Raw genomic sequence first — 24,003 nt, 5'->3', positions numbered from 1 at the left:
ATGTGGTACTGAGGAATCGAACCCAGGGCTTCATGTATACAAGGCGAGCACTTTACCACTAGGCCATATTCCCAGCCCAAGTAAGATACATTCTGAAAAGGATTTATGATCACAAACACACCTTACTGTATAAAATGTGGAAATATTTTTGTATAGATTACATTAGTAATTTTATATTAATGATTCTACTAACATCTCAATCTCACTCATAGTTCGTAAGTGTAGTATAAAATGAAGAAATTGAGCAAAGGAATGTCTCTGTTTTACAGCCTTTTGAAAAAGTATGATGAGTAGTCCAGAACACCGAATTTTAAGTTCCAGATCTGGCACTTTGTAGCTAAACAAATTACCCTATTTCTATAGGTCTCATAGAATACTGAAAAAATTACGTGCAGCACATTTAGTATGGTGCTTGGCACAGAGTAGGGACCATGCAAATATTAGCACTGTTTAGCTTAAAAGCAGTAACAACAACAGAAAGAATGAATGCCACTATGGCTCTGAGATAGAAATGGACTGTCTACTATTTTCTTTCAGCATCTTCACTTTTTCAATACATCCAAATTGCAAAATAGCACAGAAATCAAGTTACATCATACAAATAAATCTTTTTAACCCTCTTCTTTCCAATTTTTGCCCATCTTAAGGGGCAGTTTTAGAAATACCAATCAAATCATTCATTTTTCCATCAGGTTTCCAGTGTTACTATTTTCTTAAAGACTGAACAGCACAGACCTTAAACTTTCCTAAGGAAAAACTAATGAAATCTCATCTCTATATAATGAGGTGTTTCATTTGCTAGTTTCCCAACTGTGTTAAATGTAGACAAGAGGCAAAAGGCAAAATTCTGTAGTGGGAAAGGAGCAGTGGACTGGAACTCACACTACCTGGCTTCTGCCTCAAGTCTGCAACTTAGTAATTGTAAGGATTCTGAATTTTACCATCTATAATAAAAGAGTAGTGGCAGATTTGTTTCTTTGGAGTTGTGAAATAAAATTAGGTTAAAATATGCTGAAACCTTTCAAAAAATGAAGGGAACATGCCTGAAGTACAGACCTCTAAAACAAACTTGTACTTTTACCTAGAAAAATTATGTGCAAAAAGTTCATTATTCAATCATCTACAGAACAACTTTAAAAACATCCCTAAAAACCATATAAAAATTTAAACTCTCTAAGATAATTCATTTCTTTTTTATTTTTATTTTTTGCCAGTCCTGGGGCTTGGACTCGGGGTCCAAGGTGCTGAGGAAAAGAACCAGGGGCCTCATGTATACAAGGCAAGCACTCTACCACTAGGCCATATTCCCAGCCCAATACATTTCTGATTATGTAAATAACATGTCTGTTACTGAAACAATTCTGTGAAGAAAAAGAAAAAACTTTTTTTTTTTTGCTGGTCCTGAAGCTCAAACTCTGACTGGGCTTGGGTGCTGTCCCTGAGATCGTTTTTGTTTAAGGCTAGCACTCTACCACTTGAGCCACAGTGCCACTTCCAGCTTTTTCTATAATTGGAGAGAATAGTGGGACAAAAGGTGAATCAATTCAACAGTGATACTCACTAGACTATGTTGGATAAGAACTTTACAACTTGGGGAGGAGGGGAGTCACCGAGGAGAGGTAAGGGGGAGGAAATAATAGAGGGAGTAACACTTTAAAAATGCACTTGTTACCTTACTTATGTAACTGTACATCACTTCTGTACATTACCTTTACAATCAAATTTAAATTAAAAAAAATCCTTTTACACCATGTTAAAAAAACAAGTCTCATGGACTTTTCCTGCTTAGGGTGGCTTTGAAACAGGATCCTCAATCTTAGCCTCCTTAAATAGTTAGAATTACAGGCATGAGCTACTGGTGCCCAGCCAAGAAAATTTTTTTTGTTGTTTGTCGTGAGGCTTGAACCCTGGGCCTGGGCGGTATCTCTGAGCTCTTCAGCTCAAGGCCAACCCTCTACCACTTGAACTACAGTGTCACTTCCAGTTTTCTGGCGGTTAATTGGAGGTAAGAGTCTCACAGACTTTACTGCCTGGGGTGGCTTTGAACCGAAATCCTCACATCTCAGCTTCCTGAGTAGCTAGGATTGCAGGTGTGAGCCATCAGCACCTGGCAAGAAAAATATTCTTGAGCTAGTGAAGTACGCAGAACAGAGTTAAAATCAATCATATGTCAGGTGTATGAGGTTGAGGCAAGAGGTTTTGAGTTGGAAGCCAGTCTAGTCTACAAAGCCAGACTCTGTCTCAAAATACAAACAAACAAAACCCACTGATGAATTACTATGAACAAGTTTTTTAAAATGTTTTCGTAGATGGTCTCCAACTTGTGATCACTTGGTTTAGGATATTTTCAATTTTGTATGAAAGTGTGCCCACGAAAGTGTACCCACAACCATTTTGGTTTTTACATGCATTACAATGTTCAGTAAATTACATGAGGTACCTAACACTTCATCTAACAGGATGTGTGTTACATGATTTTGCTCAACTACAGGCTAAGGTAAATGCTCTCAGCATGCTTAAGGTAGGCAAGGCTATGATGTTTAGTAGGTTAAGTATATTAAGTGCATTTTTGACAATATTTTCAGTTGATAAGGGCTGTACTAGAACACAACTCCAGTATAAGATAAAAAAGGAGTCACTGTATTTACTTTACCTTTTTAACATTCATAAACATCCCTTCATCACTAGCCACTATTTTTTGTTTTTCATAATAATAATACTTATAACAAAGCAATGTGATGTGAATAGCCATGTATATATTATACCTTTTTTAGAGCTGTATATACATCCATCTCCACTTGCATCACAAATAAATTAGATGAACCAATGAGCTGTTGCATGACATTTATACTGGGAAAGATAAAACAGAGAAGTGAGCTTATGTTCATGTACAAATTAAAGGACTCTGGTAAATAAACAATTTGAAAATGTAGTATTCAAAATAGTAGTCTTTTTGCACAAGACAAAGAATCAGCTAACAATATATGAACACAACAATGCAGCAAGTGTGCTGATATAGTAATCCAGTTAAACCCAGGTAACTTTCAGCATGTTTGGGCTAAATGGCCGCCTTCTGTGTTGCCTACCATCCCTACAGTTCCATATTAAAAAAAAAAAAAAAAAGCAAGCTGGGTGCCAGTGGCTCACACCTGTAATCCTACTCAGGAGGTTGAGACCTGAGGATCAAGTTTGAGGTTCAAAGCCAGAAAAGTCTGTGAGACTCTGATCTCCTAATTAACCACACATGAAAAACCTGGAAGTGAAACGATGGTTCAAGTGATAGAGAGCTAGCAAAATATCTCAGGGACAGCACCAAAGCTCTGAGTTCAAGCCCCAAGACTGGCCTGCACACACACAGACTACCACCACCACAACTGACACTATAAGAAGTTATGAAATGTGAGGTGTTTGCTTCATACGTTTCCATTAGATTGCAACAGACTCTTGTCATTAAAACCTTTTACTAACACTCTACCCTTTATAAAGTTCATTCCAACTGACTCTGTCATACTTAGCACAGGTATCCTAGCCTCATTACTCCAAAAAAGCTCCCTGACAGCAGAAAAAAACGACACAACACTCTCTGTATCCTTTATAGTTCTCAAAGTGTACTTCAGTACACAGGGGCACTGAAGGGACTATGAATGAAAAGCACATAATTCAAAAGACCAATTTAATTATGAATTTAACTTCATTAGTTTTAGCAAAAACTTTTTTTGGAGAGGGGTACCAGTACTGGGGCTTGAACTCAGGGTTTCATGGTCTGACTTAGCTTTTTTGCTCAAAGCTGGTGATTTTACACTTGAGCCACACTTCTACTTTCGGCTGAGATAAGTCTTTCTTATTTATTTGATCCAGTTGGCCTCAAACCTTGATCCTCAGATCTCAGGCTCTTGAGTAGCAAGTCATAGGCATGAGCCAATGGAAGCCCAGCTATTTTAGCAAACAATTTCTAACAACTTTTCCTCAAGTATAATTCCAGTAAGATAAAGTGGATTTTGTTTTGGGGAGATGTGCAGTACTGGAGCTCAAACTCAAGGCCTCATGCTTGCCACGTAGGCACTGGCTCACTCCAACCTTTTATTGTGCTAGTTATTGTCAAAGATGTCATTGCCCACCTAGGTATGTGCCTGGACCACAATCCACCTACTTTAGGCTTCCCACTGTGCTAGGATTACAGGTGCATCCCATCAAGCCCAACTATCAGTTGGGAATATGAGAACATTTTTTTTTTCTGCCCCAAATGGCTTCAAAACTTGAACTTCCCAAATTGTAGCATCTCAAGTAGCTATTATTACAGTTATTAGTCACTACTGTCTGACTAGATAGAGTTGATATTCATTCATTCATTCATTTGAGCCAAGCTCTTACCCTATTAGCCTAGTCTGTCCTGAAATTTACCATGCAGTCTCCACTGGACTCAAACTCAAGCCCTCTGCCTTGTCCTCTTGAGTACTGGGATTGGGAGTGTGTGCCCCCATCCCCAGGCTAAAGATGGTTTTCACAATATTAACTTTGATTTTCCAACAGCCTAGCAGAACTTGAACATTTTCTATAGCAATCCATGTTTTGTTAAAACAATATGTTTTAGCATTTTTCCTTTTTTTTATTGAGTTTAAGTTACTACATATATTTCACAGTACGCATTTTAAACCTTCACAATGATGAAAATTATCATTTTACTCTACCTAGCTTACAAAGTCTACAAACTAAATAAAACCATTTCTTCCATTTCGGGTGATATGTACATTACTTTCCTTTTGTTTAGTAACATCTGTTCCCTCTTTTACTCTCATTTCCTCCTTCCTACCCCACATTTTAGCATTTATAAAGAGAAATTACATTTGTGTGACATTTCTTTAGTTCATGGATATGGTTACGATACCTTTCATTAACTTGATTACCTTTTGTGTGTGTGTGTTGTGGGGTTTGCCACTCAGGGCCTGAGCCCTGTGTCTGAGCTCTTTTTGCCTAAGGCTAGCTCTCTACCACTTTGGGCCACAGTGCCACTTCTGGTTTTCTGCTGGTTAATTGTAGATAAGATTCTCAGAGACTTTCCTGCCAGGGCTGGCTTTAGACCTCAAACCGTAATCCTCACATCTCAGCCTCCTGACTAGCTAGGATTACAGGCGTGAGTCACCAATACCCAGCTTTTTTTTGTGTGTGTGCCAGTCCTGGGACTTGAACTTATGACCTGGGCACTGTCTCTGAGTTTTTTAGCTCAAAGCTAGTGTTCCATCCCATAGGCCATCAGTTTCACATATGGATTTTTAGGTGATTAATTGGAGATAAGAGTCTCATAGAACTTCCTACCTGGACTGGCTTTGAACAGTGATCATCAGATATCAGCCTCCCAAGTAGTTAGGATTATACCCAGCATTCGGCTTAAGCATTCGGCTTAATTACTTTTTAACAAATATTTTTGTGTTCTACAAAACTACCTTTCACATTTAAACAAATAGAAAGCATTATTGGGCTGGGAATATGGCCTAGTGGCAAGAGTGCTTGCCTTGTATATATGAAACCCTGGGTTTGATTCCTCAGCACCACATATATAGAAAAGGCCAGAAGTGGTGCTGTGGCTCAAGTGCTAGCCTTGAGCCAAACAAAGCCAGGGACAGTGCTCAGGCCCTGATTTCAAGCCCCAGGACTGGCAAAAAAAAAAAAAAAAAAAAAAAAAAAAGCATTATTTTAGGACAATTATAAAGTGATTTAAAATTTAAATACCTCAGTTCTTTGAAAAGGTCAACATTCTGGTGAGTCATTAAATTGTTCAGAAGCCACTCAAGGCACCTAAAATGATAAGATGTAATAATTATAGTGTATGTTATGTACTTACAATGTATTGAATACATCTTATAGTAAAAATCAAAACAGAATATTAAGCTTGCTAAGCCATGCTCATAATTTTTAGCTTAATAATCTAAGTTTAGTATTGCTTTTGTCAGTATTTTTTAAAGGGTATATTTACTTTATATTGAGATAATTTTTAATTAAGACTAAGTTGTGTTAAATAGTTTACAAAGGCTCTTATATATTTCTATAACCTTCTTTAAACTAGAAAAATGAATAGGGCAATTCTCAAGAGTGAAAAGTATGCCACTGTTCTATTAACAATATCCATTACACCTATTCCTTAAAGAATTTTAACAGAAAAAATAGTGACTACAGGCTTCATAACCATTTACACTCCACCCACAATCTCTTACAGATAAATTTTGAGTTTACTAGCTAGTTGAAAAGAAAAAACAAAGCTTCTTAAGTAACAAAATGCTATCCCTATTCTTTTTTTTCCTCAATTCTTTCTTATTACATTCGCTTAAGAAACCAAAGCAACCAAATTCCCAGAAGTGGGATGGGAAGAAAAACAAGAAAAGTAACTCACTTTTTCTTTACAGAATCTAATCCATAGGTCCCTGCTGATGTGTAATAGCCACATACAGTTTTCACATTAATTGTTTCCTTCATTGTCTCACCACACTGCTGTATTAAACCATCCTGTAAATATAAATAAGCACTGGAAAGGCCCATTTCACTTGGGGAAAATTAGTTCTGACATGTGTTCTTATATATTAAAAAGTTTTGTTTTTTTTTAAGGAAGGAAAGAAAACTCATTAAGTGCAGCAAGCCTAAGTTTTTTCCCCCTACGTCCGATAAAAATACTGGAAAAAAAATCTTGGAAGTGAAAAGTGGAAGTGTAAAAAGCAGCAAGGCAGTAAGATGGATATGGATTCTCTATATGCTACTTGTCCCTCTGAGGATTTCCCCAAGACCTCTGCAAATTTCTTCACCTGCACTTTGTCTCTTGTATCTGCGTTTTAATTAGAAATTCTCTACATAGCTAACCATGTGATGGACTAGACAAGTAGACAATACAAATTAGCACAAGGTGTTTGCTGAAGTTTAAAACACCCATCAGTTATAAAAGATGTCCCTAAAAGAAGTATATTATAGTTTTAAACTGATATTAAAATTTAACTTAAAATGCTTGTAGAGGTTTCAAATGAATTGAATTTAATGTATGGGAAGAATATTGTCACTATACATTCAAGTCTGGAATATACTCATCATGCAAGTACATTACTAGAGTTAGTAAATATAATAAATAAGGCAGAAAGTGGATTTAGGGCAAAACTGTTAAAAAATAATTTATATACTTAATTGGAAATAAACACTGAAAGGACCAAAATATTTAAAAAGTTAAATGGTGTCAAAGGATAATCAGAAAGCTATTAACTAATTCTTTCAAATAAATCAGTAAATAGATATCAAATTAATGGAAAAAGATTAAAATAAAACTGACTCCACCTGCTTTCTAAACTTACCTGGAGGTTGTTTATTCCTCTTAACATCTAGACATCCAAAGGAGTATCTCTGCTTAATCTGTTAGATATCCATTTTTTCCTCTCCATTGTTTACTACTTCTAAGTTTTAGCAAGGATTTGTTTTAGTATTTCAGCATTAAAGTAGGAAGAAATAAAGAGAGACATACACACACACTTCTTGCACGGAATTAGACTGGCCTCTCCATGATTATTGCTACTACCTTAATGTAAATGCCACCTAGGACAACTGCAATAGGTTTTGGTCTCTAAGGTTGTGCTCACCTTTTCTTCAATCTATCCTTCACCTATTATTTCTGAAGAACTCACTCTAAAACATACCTTTTCCCTACTTAAAATGTGCAGAGGGACGTATTTCGCCTCTCTCCAACCATTCTAACGTTGGCAATTGAGCCATGGTGCGCTCCTTCTAAATTCTTTAATTTTCCATCACTTTACATCTCTAGGACTTAGTTTGCTCTGTTTATTCCCTTCTGTTCATAGTTTGCAAGATAAACAGATTTTTTTTTTTTTTTTTTTTGCCAGTCCTGGGCCTTGGACTCGGGGCCTGAGCACCCTCTCCCTGGCTTCTTCCTGCTCAAGGTTAGCACTCTGCCACCTGAGCCACAGCGCCCCTTCTGGCCGTTTTCCATGTATGTGGTGCTGGGGAATCGAACCGAGAGCTTCATGTGTAGGAGGCAAGCACTCTTGCCACTAGGCCATATTCCCAGCCCAGATAAACAGATTTTAACTTTCAAGACAATCTGGGAACATAAACTCCTTGTGTGACATCAACTTGGTATATGGCTGCACTAAATCCTTTATTTATTTATTTATTTATTTATTTATTTATTTATTTATTTTGGCCAGTCCTGGGCCTTGGACTCAGGGCCTGAGCACTGTCCCTGGCTTCTTTTTGCTCAAGGCTAGCACTCTGCCACTTGAGTCACAGCGCCACTTCTGGCCATTTTCTGTATACGTGGTGCTGGGGAATTGAACCCAGGGCCTCATGTATACGAGGCAAGCGCTCTTGCCACTAGGCCATATCCCCAGCCTTTAATCCTATATTTATGACACTATAACACTAAATAGAAAAATAACATTATTTTCCATTTAAGTTTGTATATCAACCCTTCCACAAACACTTCCTGGAAGGCAGAAAGTACATATTTTAATTGATATGTACTTATTTAGGGTCTCCACCTTAATTTACCTTTGTATCTATATTCCTAGTTTGACACAATGCTTGATACACTTTTGTTGAGTGAATGTCATTCTTAGATTACAATATATACATGCAGTTTATACATATTTCATAATTAAAAAACTTATAGTAGTATCTGTTTCTTGAATCCATGAACTACACTATCATAATCTGCTTAATAAGGTAACTAATTTATGCAGATACCTGCAAATGACAGGTAAATTCAGACAAATAATTTTTTTCCACATTGTTGTCATAATAAGATAGCTATATTGAAATGACTTGCATTTATTTAACACAGTCATCAAACCTCCCCCAGCTGTAATAAATTGATTTTGGCTGAACATTTTAAATGACTTATACCAAGTGGTACGTTTATTTCATTTTTATTTTGAAATTTGTCAAGAAGTTTTTTATTTAAATAAATTTAAACTTTAAAAGTAAACTTCAAAATTTAAACTTTTTTTTTTTTTGGCCAGTTCTGAGGCTTGGACTCAGGGCCTGAGCACTGTCCCTGGCTTCTTTCTGCAAGGCTAGCACTCTACCTCTTGAGCCACAGTGCCACTTCTGGCCTTTTTAAATATATGTAGTGCTGAGGAATTGAACCCAGGGTTTCATGCATGCTGGGCAAGCACTCTACCACTAAGCCACATTCCCAGCCCCCAAAATTTGAACTTTTAAATAAAAATTTTTCTTTTGGGAGAGATATGTGGAAACAAAGCTACACTATGTAAGATCTTGCTTTTTGTGTGTGTGTGTGTGTGTGGTTTTTTTGCCAGTCCTGGGCCTTGGACTCAGGGCCTGAGCACTGTTCCTGGCTTCTTTTGCTCAAGGCAGCACTTTGCCACTTGAGTCACAACACCACTTCTGGCTTTTTCTATATATGTGGTACTGGGGAATCCAACCCAGGGCTTCATGTATATGAGGCAAGCACTCTTGCCATTAGGCCATATTCCCAGCCCGATCTTGTTTTTTGATAATGGGCAACTTACCAACTGCAGCATGGAAGCTGCTGCCAAAATGGCCACGACTCGACTGGGCTTTATTAAGACATCATCTCGATACAGCGATCCAAATGCAACCTGCAGTGCTGCAAGCATACATGCACATGTAGAATGAAATAACAAAAGTATGTATAAGATCACTGCAACAACAACAACTGTTTTCACACACAAAGACATTTATCTAAGTCTGGTATTTATACAAAACAATGAGTGTATCATTAATTAAAATTGTAGCAATGGTCCCTGATTGATGGTGCTAATATAGCAATGTTGTAAATTTATTTATGCTACCAAATGTAGCTGCATTCTTCTCTATCCAACTTTGACATTAATGGTTAGGATTAAGATACTCCTGGAAGAAGTCTTATAAGATACTCCTGAGCAGACCAACTATCAAGTACAAGAACACAGGTTTAGGATAATCTTAACTCTGCCTCTTTCAGTGTTTAGCTCCTGGAAGAATGTGGTACAGCTCTTGATCCCATCTGTGCCATGCTAAGGCCCAAATTCTGACTGCTCTCTCTCCATTGCCCCATCCATATGGTTTGCCCTGTAAACATTCTCAAAAATGTGCTGGACAGGGGCTGGGAATATGGCTTAGCGGTAGAGTGCTCGCCTTGCATGTATGAAGCCCTGGGTTCAATTCCTCAGCACCACATAAGCAGAAAAGGCCAGAAGTGGCGCTGTGGCTCATGTGGTTAGAGTACAAGCCTTGAGCAAAAGGAAGCCAGGGACAGTGCTCAGGCCTTGAGTCCAAGCCCCAGGACTGGCAAAAAAAAAAAAAAAAAATGATGTGCTGGGCAATGGGTACCTCCACCTGGACTATCTAAGAAGGGGGCAGGAGCCCTCTTGGAACAGAAATAATCTGACTGTAGACTCAGCAAACTGCTCTGACATCTCACATTAACCCAGGAGGCTTCTACCACTTAACTAAGGGAACTTCAAAGCTCTACGATAACATTTTGTACCTTTAGTAAAGATCATTTTTATTTTTATTATTTATTTATTTATTTATTTATTTTTGCCAGTCCTGGGCCTTGGACTCAGGGCCAGAGCACTGTCCCTGGCTTCTTTTTGCTCAAGGCTAGCACTCTGCCACTTGAGCCACAGCACCACTTCTGGCCATTTTCTGTATATGTGGTGCTGGGGAATTGAACCCAGGGCTTCATGTATATAAGGCAAGCACTCTTGCCACTAGGCCATATCCCCAGCCACTGTGAGTGTTTTTTTTTTGTTGCCAGTCCTGGGCTTGGACTCAGGGCCTGAGCACTGCCCCTGGCTTCTTTTTGCTCAAGGCTAGTACTCCACCACTTGAGCCACAGCGCCACTTCTGGCTTTTTCTATATATGTGGTGCTGGAGAATTGAACCCAGGGCTTCATGTATACGAGGTGAGCACTCTACCACTAGGCCATATTCCCAGCCCTTTTAAATTATTTTTAAAGAATTTAAATAATGGAACTCTGGGCCAGTGCATGGCAAGCAAGTGGCTCTATGATTGAGGTACCTCCCCAGTCCTTAGTACATAATTTTTAAAAGTGGTTATACTTTTCTTTCCCTCTCCCTCCATTCTCCATATCCCAGGCTGATACAGATATGAAGATATATAAACACACTGGTAAGGTTCACATTACTAAATAAGAACAGGAGGAACAGCACTGATAAAACTGTGACAAAATTATCAACCTCAGATGTTAAAAATGAGCCTCCCTTACTCCCAAATGTAAGAAGTAGAGGTGTGGCTCAAAGCTAAGGGACAGTGCCCAACCAGACCCCGAGTTCAAGCCCTAGCACAACAACCAGGCCAGAACAAAAAGGTCATTTTACAATTTTTGCATAATAGAAATTATGGAGGTAGTACCTTCTATATCAATGTTCTGGTCAGGAATCTCCAGTTCAATACTATTCATGCTGGATTCTTTCCAAGATCCACTAAACATACTAGAAAAGTAGCCAGACTTAAAAAAAAAAAGCCAATGATTAGTACTTTGCCTTCTAAATTATTTTCCCATTTCTAACTCCAAGAAGCTATTCTATTAGAACTAATCTACCATATAATCTCAAGACATATAGGAGGAAAAAGAAACGAATATTGAAATACACATTTTATTTATTTATACATATTTATTTACTATCTTATCAAAAACTAAGAGCTAGGTATTGGTGGCTCATGCCTCTAATCCTGGCTACTCAGGAGATATGAGATATGAGGATCATGGCTTGAAGCTAGTGGAGGCAGGTAAGTCCATGAAACTATTATCTCCAAGAAACTACCAGAAAACCAGAAGTGACATTGTGGCTCCAAGTGGTAGAACTAGCCTTGATCAAAAAAGCTCAGGAACAGAACCCAGGCCCTGAGCTAAAGCCCCATGATTGACAAAAAACTAAGCCAAATTCTTTTTTTTTTGCCCCCCCCTTTTTTTTATTACGTTATTTATTTATATATTGCCAGTCCTGGGGCTTGAACTCAGGGCCTGAGCACTGTCCCAGGCTTCTTTTTGCTCAAGGCTTAGCACTCTGCCACTTGAGCCAGAGCACCACTTCTGGCCATTTTCTATATATGTGGTGCTGGGGAATTGAACCCAGGGCTTCATGTATACAAGGCAAGCACTCTTGCCACTAGGTCATATTCCCAGCCCACCAAATTCTTAAATTACTATGTGAATTAGATTCCTAGACTGTCATAATTTTCCTGTATTGTTTTGTTTAGTTAAAACAACTTTTGGTGTATTACATGGTTTTCTTCCTTATAAGGTTAAAAATTCAAGCTCAGAATCTCTACCATACTTTTTAAAAACTATTTCTCCCAAATACACAAGATACAAGGTGGATAATGACAGTGCACTGAGGAGAAATGACTTCAAATCCTCAAACTACTGAATTCTCACCATGCCTCAGAGACTACAGACGGTCCAGACCAATCCCCAGTTAGCATTGAAAGGATGTTCCCAGATAAATTAGGGAAAACCCAAAGTTTAGTTTTTATCTAACAAGGGAAAGTCCTAAGGGGACCTAACTTCTAGAAAATTTACAAGATTGAGTGAAATCTTTACTTTTCAAGTAGCATCCATCATAATTACAAGTAGAGCACTTTAGATCAAATATTAGTTAGATTATTGAAAATGTTTTACTGAGAACTTACAGTGACACAAAGGAATGATTTTCACTAAATCAATTCAATTTCAATTAAGAGGAGCATTTCTCATCCTCTACTTCATAAAACTGAGATCAGAGCATTGGCTCCAGGACCCCTGCAGATATCAAAGTCCACAGATCTCATGTCCCTAATGCTTGCATATAATCTATCTATATATCTTCTTGTAGACTTTTAATCATCTGTCAAGTACTAATAATACCTAATATAATGTGAATGCTATAGCTGTTATAGTCTTTTTGTGTGTATGTGTGTCAGTCTTGGGGCCTGAACTCACAGCCTGAGCTTTTTTGCTCTAAGCTAGTGCTGTACCACTTGAGCCACAGTTCCACTTTAGGCTTATTGGTAGTTAATTAGAGATAAAGATCTCAGGGACTTTCTTTCTCCAGCTGGCTTTGAATCAGTATCCTCAGATCTTAGCTTCCTGAGTCTGCTAGGATTACAAGTGTGAGCCACTGGCACTTGGCAAAAGTTGTTATACTCTTTAAGGGAATTATGACAGTACAGATCCAATTTTCTTTTGTCCAAGTATTTTTGTGTCTGCAAATGTGGAACCTGCAGCTTATAGAGTGCCAATTTTATACTGAAGGCACTGTGACTATAGCAGTAAACAACAGACATTATTTCTACCTGAAGAGGGCTTTTAACTGAATCACATGGCTTCAACAACAGAGGCATTCTCACCCACACGTTGAGAATATTTCTTTTCCTTTCAGAGGTTTCAAAAAAGATATAAACCCATAAAGACCAGGATTCTGGTATATTCCCTGAACTACATTTAAACCAAAAAAAACTTGTTAAAAATTAAAGCATTAGGGCTGGGGATATAGCCTAGTGGCAAGAGTGCCTGCCTCGGATACACGAGGCCCTAGGTTCGATTCCCCAGCACCACATATACAGAAAACGGCCAGAAGTGGCGCTGTGGCTCAAGTGGCAGAGTGCTAGCCTTGAGCGGGAAGAAGCCAGGGACAGTGCTCAGGCCCTGAGTCCAAGGCCCATGACTGGCCAAAAAAAAAAAAAAAAAAATTAAAGCATTATAATTAAGTTGAATATATTTATCAACTAAATGACAGCCTGAGTTGTTATTAACCTAACCAGATTTTCATGACAGAGAAAGAGTGTCAAGAATTTCATATTCTCATTCAAACTGAACAACAAAGAAGCATTTCCTAGGAATATGTCTATCTTGGATAATCGCAAAATAACTATCTTTAAAGATTTTTATCCATTTTTCCATCTTAACACAAAGCTTCAAAATTAAGCAGCTTATCAAAGGCAAAACATTGTAATATGTTTCCTAGACCAAACACCAAACTATTTGCTAACATTATTTGTTATCTTTCTACTAAAGATGTCTTTCATCAGAGATTTTTCTCCTCCTCTGATGAAAGACATAATCTTTTGTAAATAGTTTGAGTTTCTTTAAGTAACTACCCTGGTTCCTTTAATAGAGAAATACAATACTTACTTGACATAAATATATTTTGTGTAAGCTCCATTCTTCACCTAGAGCACAAATCTTAATATCACTGTTTTCACCATTCAAAAATAATGTTTGATAAATATATTTGGATGTACTCTTTAATTTTTTCCTGTAAGAGAAATGTAAAAGTTATATATAAAAATGAATGTTTTGGGCTAGGGGTGGCAGAGTACTTGTACTGTATACTTGAGGCTGTAGGTTCTATTTATACCTCCACAAAAACAAATAAAATGAATGTTTTACTGATTTGGCACATATTTCAAAAATTCCTTTTGTTCGGTTTCTATTAGTGTCAACTTATCCACTGTGGAAAAGGATGGGGGATATTACATGTTCAAGTCTGTTCATGTCTTTAAGTGGTTGTCTCTGAAGTACTCTAGTTCACAGAGAGACAAATGTTGATGTCTAGGAGATTGTTCTCTCTACACCTTTTATAAAGATTTGATTTCTGAATTAATAACATAGCCAATAAATTAGAAGAAAATTGATTTTTTGCTTATTTCCTTATTTAGAAAGTAATGCTACTGGAGATCCCAAACAATGGTAATATAATCTGCTACACATCTAGAAAATAGAGAACAAGAATGAAAATTCTAGGGCTGGGAATATGGCCTAGTGGCAAGAGTGCTTGCCTCATATACATGAAGCCCTGGGTTCAATTCCCCAGCACCACATGTATATAGAAAACGGCCAGAAGTGGCGCTGTGGCTCAAGTGGCATGAGTGCTAGCCTTGAGCAAAAAGAAGCCAGGGACAGTGCTCAGGCCATGAGTCCAAGGCCCAGGACTGACAAAAAAAAAGAATGAAAATCTCTCATCCAAATAATTATTAGAATAAATTGTATTCAAGCTTATTTCAGTGGGAACTAGTTAAAACTAGCTTTAAATTATTTTTCTTCCACTGGACAAATAATCCGTTTGCAGTCTTAAAGGTTTACAAAACTGTGATCAAGGGAGAAGCATCTTAGGAGGCTAGAGCAGTGAACTCTGAACATTCTACCTAACTCCACCCAGAGCAGCAGCAGTTACTAGTACATGTGCAAGCATGCTGGTTTCTGCTTAAGATTTAATTTAAAGAGGACATTTTTTAAAAGTTGAGAGTTGTACTCTGACTCGTGCCTGTAATACTAGCTATTTGGGAGACAGAGATCAAAGAATTGCAATTCAAGGCCAGCCTGGGCAAAACTTTGTAAGACCTTTATCTCAAATTAATAAAAGCTAGGCATGGTGGTATGTACTTGGCATCCTAGCTATGTAGGAAGTATAAATAAGGAGGATGATGGTCCAGGCTGGCCCAGGTATAAATTTAAGACTCTATTTAAAAACAACTCAAAGTAAAAAGGGTTAAGGGTATGGCTGAGGTGGTGGATAGCCTGCTTAACTAGTGGTAAGGCCTTGAGTTCAAACCCTAGTATCATCAAAAAAAAAAAAAAAGAAGAAGAAGCAGCTTGAGAATCAATACTTAAGAGCTCAAGATGACCAATAAATAAGAAAAAGGGTAGCAAGTAGAGCACAGAGCTGAGGAGCCCGTGATTGAGGTGAGTAGATAAGGAGCCGGTGACTGAGGTGAGTAGAATATGTAAACAAAAAAAAAAGAAGAAAAAAAAAACTTTAAACTTTCTTTTAGCACATTTTATGAAGCATAAATATTTCAGTTAATTCCAGGGAACATCCATCATTGTATAAACTCCCTTAAAGTTGTTCTCTATATATATGTGTGTGTATATATACACACACATATACATATATTTTTTATTGTCAAGATGATGTACAGAGGGGTTGCAGTTACATATATAAGGTAGTGAGTACATTTCTTGTCAAACTTGTTACCTACTCCCTCATTTTTCTTCCACCTTCCCTCCTTAAACTAGTTAAAAAAATTAAATTTCTTTTAAAAGATAATTGTTTCACGCCAGGTGCCATGGCTCATGCCTATAATCGTAGCTACTCAGGAAGCAGAGATCTTAGGATCACAGTTTGAAGCCAGCCAGAGCAGGCAAGTCCATGAGACTCTTATCTCCAATAAAGTCCTCAGAATAAGATGGAAGTGGCTTTGTGGCTCAAGTGGTAGAGCACCAGCCTTGAGCACAAAGAGGTTTAGGGACAGCACCCAGGCCCTGAGTTCAAGCCCCAGGACCGGGAAAAAAAAAGCTTCAGGTCTATATAGTACCTCTTTCCAGCAAATAAAAGCACACCTAGCCATCATGTGTGATGGTGTATGTCTGTAGTCACTGCTACTTGGAAGGCTGAGGCTGAAAAACCACTGAAGCCCTGGAATTCAAGCCAGCCTACACAACCTTGTGACACTGATATAAAAAAGAAAACAAAAAGCCAGACATGGTGGTTCACACCCAGAATCCCAGCTGAGGCAGAAGGGCAAGTTAGAAGCCAGCCAGGGCTTCATAGCAGGACTCTTTTTTTTTTTTTTTCAAAGCAGAGGTGAGATACGGAGGAGAGAAGAGGAAGAAGAAGAGAACAAGGGAGAGGGAAAAGAAAAGCAAAAGTAAGAAATAGTTCATATTTCAAACTTGAGTATAAGGTCTCACAAAGCTCAATTACCCCAGCTGTAAAAAGAGGATATGAATATGACCCACTTCACTGAATTATTGTGAAAATAAGGGAGACCACACAGTGTCTGGTTCCTGATAGCACTTAAGCATGTTTGTTCTCCGTTTCTCCCTAAATCACATTAGAGAATAAAAGTATAAAAACAATCTAGTGTACACCAGCACAAATGTGAGATGGGCAGATCACTTGCTAAAAGACTTCTAGGGATCTGGAGATTAGAAAATAAACCAGAATGAAAGACTGTGAACCCTCCAAATATGAAGGGCTCAGTGATTAGGCTATTTGCTCTCCAGAACCCTAGCAGCAAGTGGAAGAACATGGTCTCAGAGGAAAACAAGAGGCAGGAGTGGTGCAGGAAATGGGGTAACTTGCTTCCCTAATGGCTTCCCCCACCCTCTATGAAAACAGGGTGCAGATATCTAAGCACAAAGATCCCAACAGGAAGCAGAAGTGTGGCCCCAGTAGTAGAGTCCCAGTTGCAGCAGAAAAGCTAAAGCAAGAGTGCAAGGCCTTGAGTTCAAATGTCAGTTAAATTTTTTTTTTCCCAAAACCTTCCCAGAGGGGCTGGGGAGATAGCCTAGTGGCAAGAGTGCCTGCCTCGGATACACGAGGCCCTAGGTTCGATTCCCCAGCACCACATATACAGAAAAACGGCCAGAAGCGGCGCTGTGGCTCAAGTGGCGGAGTGCTAGCCTTGAGCGGAAAGAAGCCAGGGACAGTGCTCAGGCCCTGAGTCCAAGGCCCAGGACTGGCCAAAAAAAAAAAAAAAAAAAAAAAACCTTCCCAGAAAGAACTAGAACAAACCTTCAGGAATATCTAAGGTATTAAGTGTTGGTGCCTTAGACAGCAATCCTCTTTCTAGTATCCTGTGAGCTCCCGATTATCCATCCTAAATTAAGGTTCCCAAACTATGTTCCCAGAACACGGGAGCTATCAGAGCAAACTCAAGAGTGGCATGTGGAATATTTTTTAATTTGAAGGAAATATAACAACCTTTCAGGCATTAAGATGCCTACAACTATTAAGATGTCTACACCTAGTTATGAGGTTTTTGTAGTGTAGTGGTTGTTTTTGGAGCAAGGAGGCCATGAAGACACCAAGGATGAACCAAGAAAGTTTAAGATTCTTTGCTCTAAAACAAAGCATACCCCCTCATATTCAAGTCAGTCTCTCTTCCTACACAAAGAAGAAACTACTAGAAGCAGGTTCAGACGACAGAAAGAACTAAAGATATGAATTTTTTTTGTTGTTGTTACGCACGGAGGACAAAAGGCAGTTAGATATGGGGGGAAAAACAAAAACAATACAAACTCCCCTCATTGTCCAAATGAGATACAAATAAAACTGCTTGCCTTTAAGAACTAGATGGGATGTAAGAAATGGTTTCACTTAGCCATGAGGTTAGGAAATGTTTCCCTTTGAACAAAGGGTTGTGACATGAGATAAGGTTTATAATCCTAGTTTACTACTAGTGAACAATCATTATAGAGTTATATACAGTTATAGATGTAGATATAGATATAAACAAATACTGTTCACTAGATTTCAATTTTTGGAGATAATTTATAGACAAAACACGGAAGATATGGTTGTCAGTGTGAATTTTAAGTCATGTTAATGTGAAATGTAAAAGCAAGACATGCAGTTAACAAAGGTAAGAGGCAGAAGGTGGACCTAGAAGCTAAAGTTTTTCATGAGGTAGTTTCTTTTGGTTAAGAGAGCCAAAGAGACAGCCACACACAGTATATCTTATCGGTGCCAACACACAAAATTACAAGTCCTAACATTTTCTTTCTGCTTCAGCTTTGCAAGATTAACTCAGGGATCTCCCACAATACATATTTTCTTTAAAAGCTTTCCATTCCAATCTATCTGTGTAGCCTACAGGTTTGCAAACTTTTCTACAAAAGTATTATCTTCAGCTATGTGACCCAGATGGTCTACAATTTTGTCAGGACCCCAGTGGGCAGTTTTCTGGTTCCAGTCTTAGCCTACCATCCACACGAAACTTATCATTTTTTAATCCATCCAGCAGACTATACCAACCAAACCTCTTACAACATGTGAGTCCTAGCTTGGGAATGGAAGGCCCTATTAAAGTCTGTTTCTTGGGTGCTCTGGCTCAGCCCTAGAAGTGGCCACTCTCTATAATTTCTATTCCTCCATTTCTATTTATTTATTTATTTATTTATTTATTGTCTTTCTGAAATGGGCTCTATTAGTTTAGGCTGGCCTCAAACTTGATCCTCACAGCTCAGCCCGTGAATAGTAAGATTACAGCCTATGAATGCTGTGAAGGTACCACTGTGTCTGGAATAATATATATATATATAGTATAGAATATGTACTATAGTATATATAGTATAGTATATATAGTATAGTATATATAGTATAGTATGGTATATATATAGTATAGAATATGTATATGTATATATATATAGTGTAACCGATCTCTTCAGTGTTTTACCCTAAATGGCAAATTTACTATTCTTTATTAATACATTTATATTAAAATTTCTCTACTGAAATCACTGTGTGGTTTTCAAATGGGCTTTGGTATATATTTCGATGATTATATTGAATATGTGTTCTAACTACTAGTCAAAAGGTACAGACTGCCATATTGGGTTAGATAATCTATAAAAAGACCCAAGGGCTGGGAATATGGCCTAGTGGCAAGAGTGCTCACCTCGTATACATGAAGCCCTGGGTTCGATTCCCCAGCACCATATATGTAGAAAATGGCCAGAAGTGGTGCTGTGGCTCAAGTGGGAGGGTGCTAGCCTTGAGCAAAAAAGAAGCCAGGGACAGTACTCAGGCCCTGAGTTTAGGCCCAGGACTGACCAAAAAAAAAAAAAAAAAAAAAAAAAAAAGACCCAAGTAGGGGCTGGGAATATGGCTTAGCGGTAGTGTGCTTTCCTAGCATGCATGAAGCCCTCAGCACCATATAAACAGAAAAGTCCGGAAGTAGTGCTGTGGCTCCGTGGTAGAGTGCTACCCTTGAGCAAAAAGAAGCCAGGGACAGTGCTCAGGCCCTGAGTCCAGTCCCCAGGACTGGCAAAAAAAAACAAACCCCCCAAACCCCCAAACATCCAAGTATATGCTTTAAATATGGTCCTACTTAAAGACACTGTGGTTAAAAAATGAAAGATTAAAAAAAATACACCATTCAATTACGCAAAGGAACTGGAGATGGCTATGTTCAGAAACTATAGAGGGATGAACTTTTATATAGATAAGACATCATTAAGGAGACAAATTTACTGAATGCATACAGGCCAAACACTGTACACTGTGTTCACTTTTAAAGCTGTGAAACTCCCTAAGGTGGTGGTAATATCTCCATTTTACATATGAAGAAGAAAATAAGGATAGTACATGGAGAATACAGATACGAACTCAGAATTTGAATTCTGAATATTATGCTACATCGACTAAAAAAGTGACTGAAGATGGGTGCTGATGGTCTACATTTGTCATCCTAGCTACATGGGAGACTGAGATCAGGCTAGAGTCCCAGACTAGAACAGGCAGAAAAGTCCTAACAGAAGAAGCTGGGCATATGCTCCTGTCATCCTAGTTATGATGGAAAGCCTAAAATAGGGGGAATGAACCTCAGTCCAGTTGCCGCTGAACAGGACAGAAAGTGAGACTCTAATAACCAATCAGTGCAAAATAGTGATGATATGTATGGCTCAGTGGTATCAATAGTTGCCCTCTTCCTCCCCCAGACAGTTACTGAAAATATTCACAGTAGAGGTCCATTTTGTAAATAAATATAAGCATTCATACATAAAACCCATATGGAAAGTTTTATAAATCAAGCTATTAAGATTTTTTTTAAAAGAAATACTAAGGTTTGGGGGAAGATGAGGGAGGAGGTAACAAGTTGGATAAGAAATATACCCACTTCCTTACATATGAAACTTTAACCCCTCTGTACATCATTTTGACAATAAAGAAATGGAAAAAAAAAAAGAAATACTAAAGTTTGAGCTCAGGGCCTTGAAACTGCTAGGCAGCACTCTTACCACTTGAGCCACTTCATGACCCGCACAAACTATTACGTTTTTATCTATGACACTTAAGTGCTAACTTTTACTGCTACATCTCTAGTGCCTGCTTTTTTTTTTACACCATGTAATGCTTGCGTAGCAAAATTACATCTGTGACTCCCTTGACCTTTAAAATAAACACAGTCAACCAGCTTCTATGTGAAGATTTTTTTTCACTGTAAACTACATTCTAGTTCACATGCAATTATTTTTTTTTCAACTCTTCTTCCAAAAAAAGCAAGCTGCAGCATAGCCTTACACCGATCCGCAGGCGTTTTGAAACAGACTTTGAAAAGACTTTGGACCTCATTAGGAACAAATACACATTATTGATCAACGTCACCTTCGTGGTTGTGGACAACTGGTCCGCAATGGTTTCTCCTCTGAGGGAGAGACAAATAAAGTTGCCCATCTCACATACAACGTACGTCTCTAAACAATTTATTTAGGGCAACCGGATGCAAAACAATTCATTCTGCAGTTACCCACGGAGAAGGCAAAGGTGTTAGTTAGCCGGGAAGACCAGCCGGTCGCGGTCACCAGGATGGCTTGGCGTCGCAGCCTCCAGAAGGTTTTACACAACGCCCCCGCAGCGTCCTGTGGTTTACCAGGCGGAGCCCCCGGCGCCCCCACCCTCCGGATCTACCGGGCTGGGGCCAGCTCCCTCCCGTACCGGGTTCAAGGGCACGTCGGCATGCAACGAGCTGGGGGGCGCGGGGGAGGGCGTCGCACCGCGTCCACGCACCAGGCCCAACAGGTGCGGGCGCGGGTCGCTCAGCCCCCCCCCCCACTCCCCGGCTACCTACCTTCGAGGGGTGTTGAGGAGCCGCTGCTGCTCGTCGCCCTCTTCCTCCTCCTCGTCGGTCTCCGAGTCGGGGTGACAGTAGCAGAAGGCCCCGCTGCTCCGCTTGCGCTTGCGGCTGCCCGGGCAGTAACAGAAGCCCGCAGGCTCGCCGCCAGGCTCGGGCCTCCGAAGCGAGCCCCCCGCCCCAGGGCCGATCTCCGGCTGGGCTCGGGCTCGCCCAGGGTGGCGCAGCACCCGGCTGCTCAGGGAGCCCATGGGACGCGGCTCCCCGGGGCCTCAGGGGGCACACCTCAGGGAGCCCAGAGAACGGCGTCCCCCGCCATGGCCTGGCCGCCACCGCCCTCCTCCTCCCGGCCCAGGTGGCTACAAGACCACCTCCGCACGCGCAGCTCCAACCGTCCCAGCGGACGCCAGCGCCTCCATCCTTCGCCCCGCCCGCCGCGTCTGCCGCGCCGCGCGCCGGCTCCGCGGAACCTCGCCCCCTCGCTTTCGCAACAAAGCACCGGGCCGTTGGACGCAGGCGCGCGGCAAGCCCCCGGAAGGGGCGGGTAAAGGCTGGCTGCGGGGCTCGTGGAGCCTGCGCAGAAACGCTGCTTGGGCTCTCTGGTCGTGGTAATTCACTAGTCCTTCGTGTTGGTCACGACCTGGGATCCCCAGGCATTACTTTGTTCCCCTTGTGGGGGTGGGGAGTAGGGTGTGCCGGAAGATGTCAGGACTTGAACTCAGGACCTTGCTCTACCGCTTGAATCACGGCTTCCCGGCCCAAGCTAACCTCGACCCTCAGATCTCAGCATCTCGAGTAGCTAGGATTATAAACATGAGCCACGGGCGCCCAGACCCTTCGTTGTTCATTCAGACGCTGCTTGAGGTGTGTACTGGGCTTGCTCTCGGGAGTGTCCACGCGCTGTGACCGCACCCAGCAGGGTTGGGGAATGACTTCTTGGAGAGAAGGGAAGGGGAGGCACCTGTGGGGTGCTTGTCTTCAGCCCTCCTCTGCTGCAGAAACAAAAGGAAACCTTTGGCTTATGGTGAGCGTTCCCTGCCCTCTTTTCCTTTCTTCCTTGCACCAGTAGAACATCTGAAACCAGGACTGTAGGGCCTACAGCCCCTCCAGGAAGCTCTAGCCAGATTAGCTGGCATCAGCCTGCGGTAGCAGGTCTTCCTTTGGACTTGGACAGCCATCTTCTAGTCCTCGCACCCTTCTACTTTTAAAGTAAGATGTGATAATGAAGTACATCAAGGAGAGTAGGAAAAACATCTGTGGACCCACTCGTAACCACAACTGTTTTGATTCATTCTCACTTTATTGGGGTGTATTAGGTCCTTTGTTCTTCAATAGTACAATAAAAACGTGAAGTTCCTTGTGTATCCACCCTCCATCTCTTCCTGTCTTCTTTTCCAGTGATGATCACGATCTTGAGAATGATGTATATCCTTATTCCCATGTATGCTTTTAGAGACTTACCCATAAATAATACCTTTTCTTTTGCACATTAGACATGTAATTAAGTGGAATCATAATACCTATCATTCTCAACCATTCTCCTCAAAATTATACTTTTGATTAAATCTTTGGTTACTTTTTACTGCTTGTTGTTAATGGTGACCAGTTATTGAAGAAACTAGGTTTGTTCTACTTTAACGTCCTTATAGAGCATAAATGAACATTATATGCAAGAGATTCATCAGGAAGATTCCCCAGGAGTGGATTTTCTAAGGTATCAATTTCATTAGCAATTGTCAAATTGCTCTCTGAATTGGTTGCACTCCCATCAGCAGAGTAGGTGGTTTGGGGTCCCCAGGGAACAGGTATCTGACCCATTCCTGAGAAATCCCAACTGAGAGAGCTAGCTAATTGAGGGAGCTTTGGGTGGATGTGGGAATGTCAGTAACACATGACCCTTTGGTGCTAGAAAATGAGGTGTAGATTTCATCAAGGCAATGTACTTCGCACAAAAGGGCATGATGCCACTCTCCCAAGAGCTAAGCAGGCACACCAGGTGAGGTGGTCCACTGGATTTTTACCCTGAAGGGATGACATTGTTCCCTTCTCCTTGCTACTAAGGAGTCAGCCTCACAGTTCTATTTACAATTGGTTACCAGGGTAATGGGATAATACAAGGAAGTTAGCACTCCAACCACTCAGAGGAGGTCTGTCTCATCACAGCAGCCTGGGATCCACACTGAGGATGGGGCAGTTGACTGTTATAGTTGGAGGAGTTTGGTAAAGTCAGTGGAAAGTTCCTACTCAAGGGAGGTGGTGTCTATTCTTTAACTCCTTTGTCAAGGACTCATACCCTTGACATGGCTGACTGGTTACAAACTACAGATGATAGTTACAACTGAGGTCAGGAAGCAAATAATTCTAAGAAATATCAGTACAGAATGGTGACTATTTACAAAATGGAGACA

The 24,003-nt window shown here is 40.1% G+C and overlaps 1 protein-coding gene across 2 annotated transcripts in view; it reads right to left on the bottom strand.

The window, feature by feature from the left end:
- Gmcl1 (germ cell-less 1, spermatogenesis associated) overlaps positions 1 to 22,062 on the bottom strand; it is a 46,228-nt gene extending 24,166 nt beyond the window's left edge. The window contains exons 1-7 of one of the 2 annotated variants that reach the window (XM_048352671.1): positions 21,593 to 22,062; positions 14,151 to 14,274; positions 11,390 to 11,486; positions 9,519 to 9,616; positions 6,386 to 6,498; positions 5,728 to 5,793; positions 2,766 to 2,850 (exon numbers count right to left, since the gene is read on the bottom strand). In XM_048352671.1, the coding sequence (XP_048208628.1) occupies positions 2,766 to 2,850; positions 5,728 to 5,793; positions 6,386 to 6,498; positions 9,519 to 9,616; positions 11,390 to 11,486; positions 14,151 to 14,274; positions 21,593 to 21,846 (837 nt within the window). In that variant the 5' untranslated portion in view covers positions 21,847 to 22,062. The remainder of the gene's footprint in view (positions 1 to 2,765; positions 2,851 to 5,727; positions 5,794 to 6,385; positions 6,499 to 9,518; positions 9,617 to 11,389; positions 11,487 to 14,150; positions 14,275 to 21,592) is intronic. The other variant, XM_048352670.1, reaches the window with a different exon arrangement.
- Positions 22,063 to 24,003: the final 1,941 nt, after the last annotated feature.

The sequence above is a fragment of the Perognathus longimembris genome, chromosome 8, assembly GCF_023159225.1.
Source record: "Perognathus longimembris pacificus isolate PPM17 chromosome 8, ASM2315922v1, whole genome shotgun sequence".
Taxonomy (NCBI): domain Eukaryota; kingdom Metazoa; phylum Chordata; class Mammalia; order Rodentia; family Heteromyidae; genus Perognathus; species Perognathus longimembris.
The sequence above is the reverse complement of the archived record's forward strand: the minus strand, read 5'-3'. Positions and strand labels throughout refer to the sequence as shown.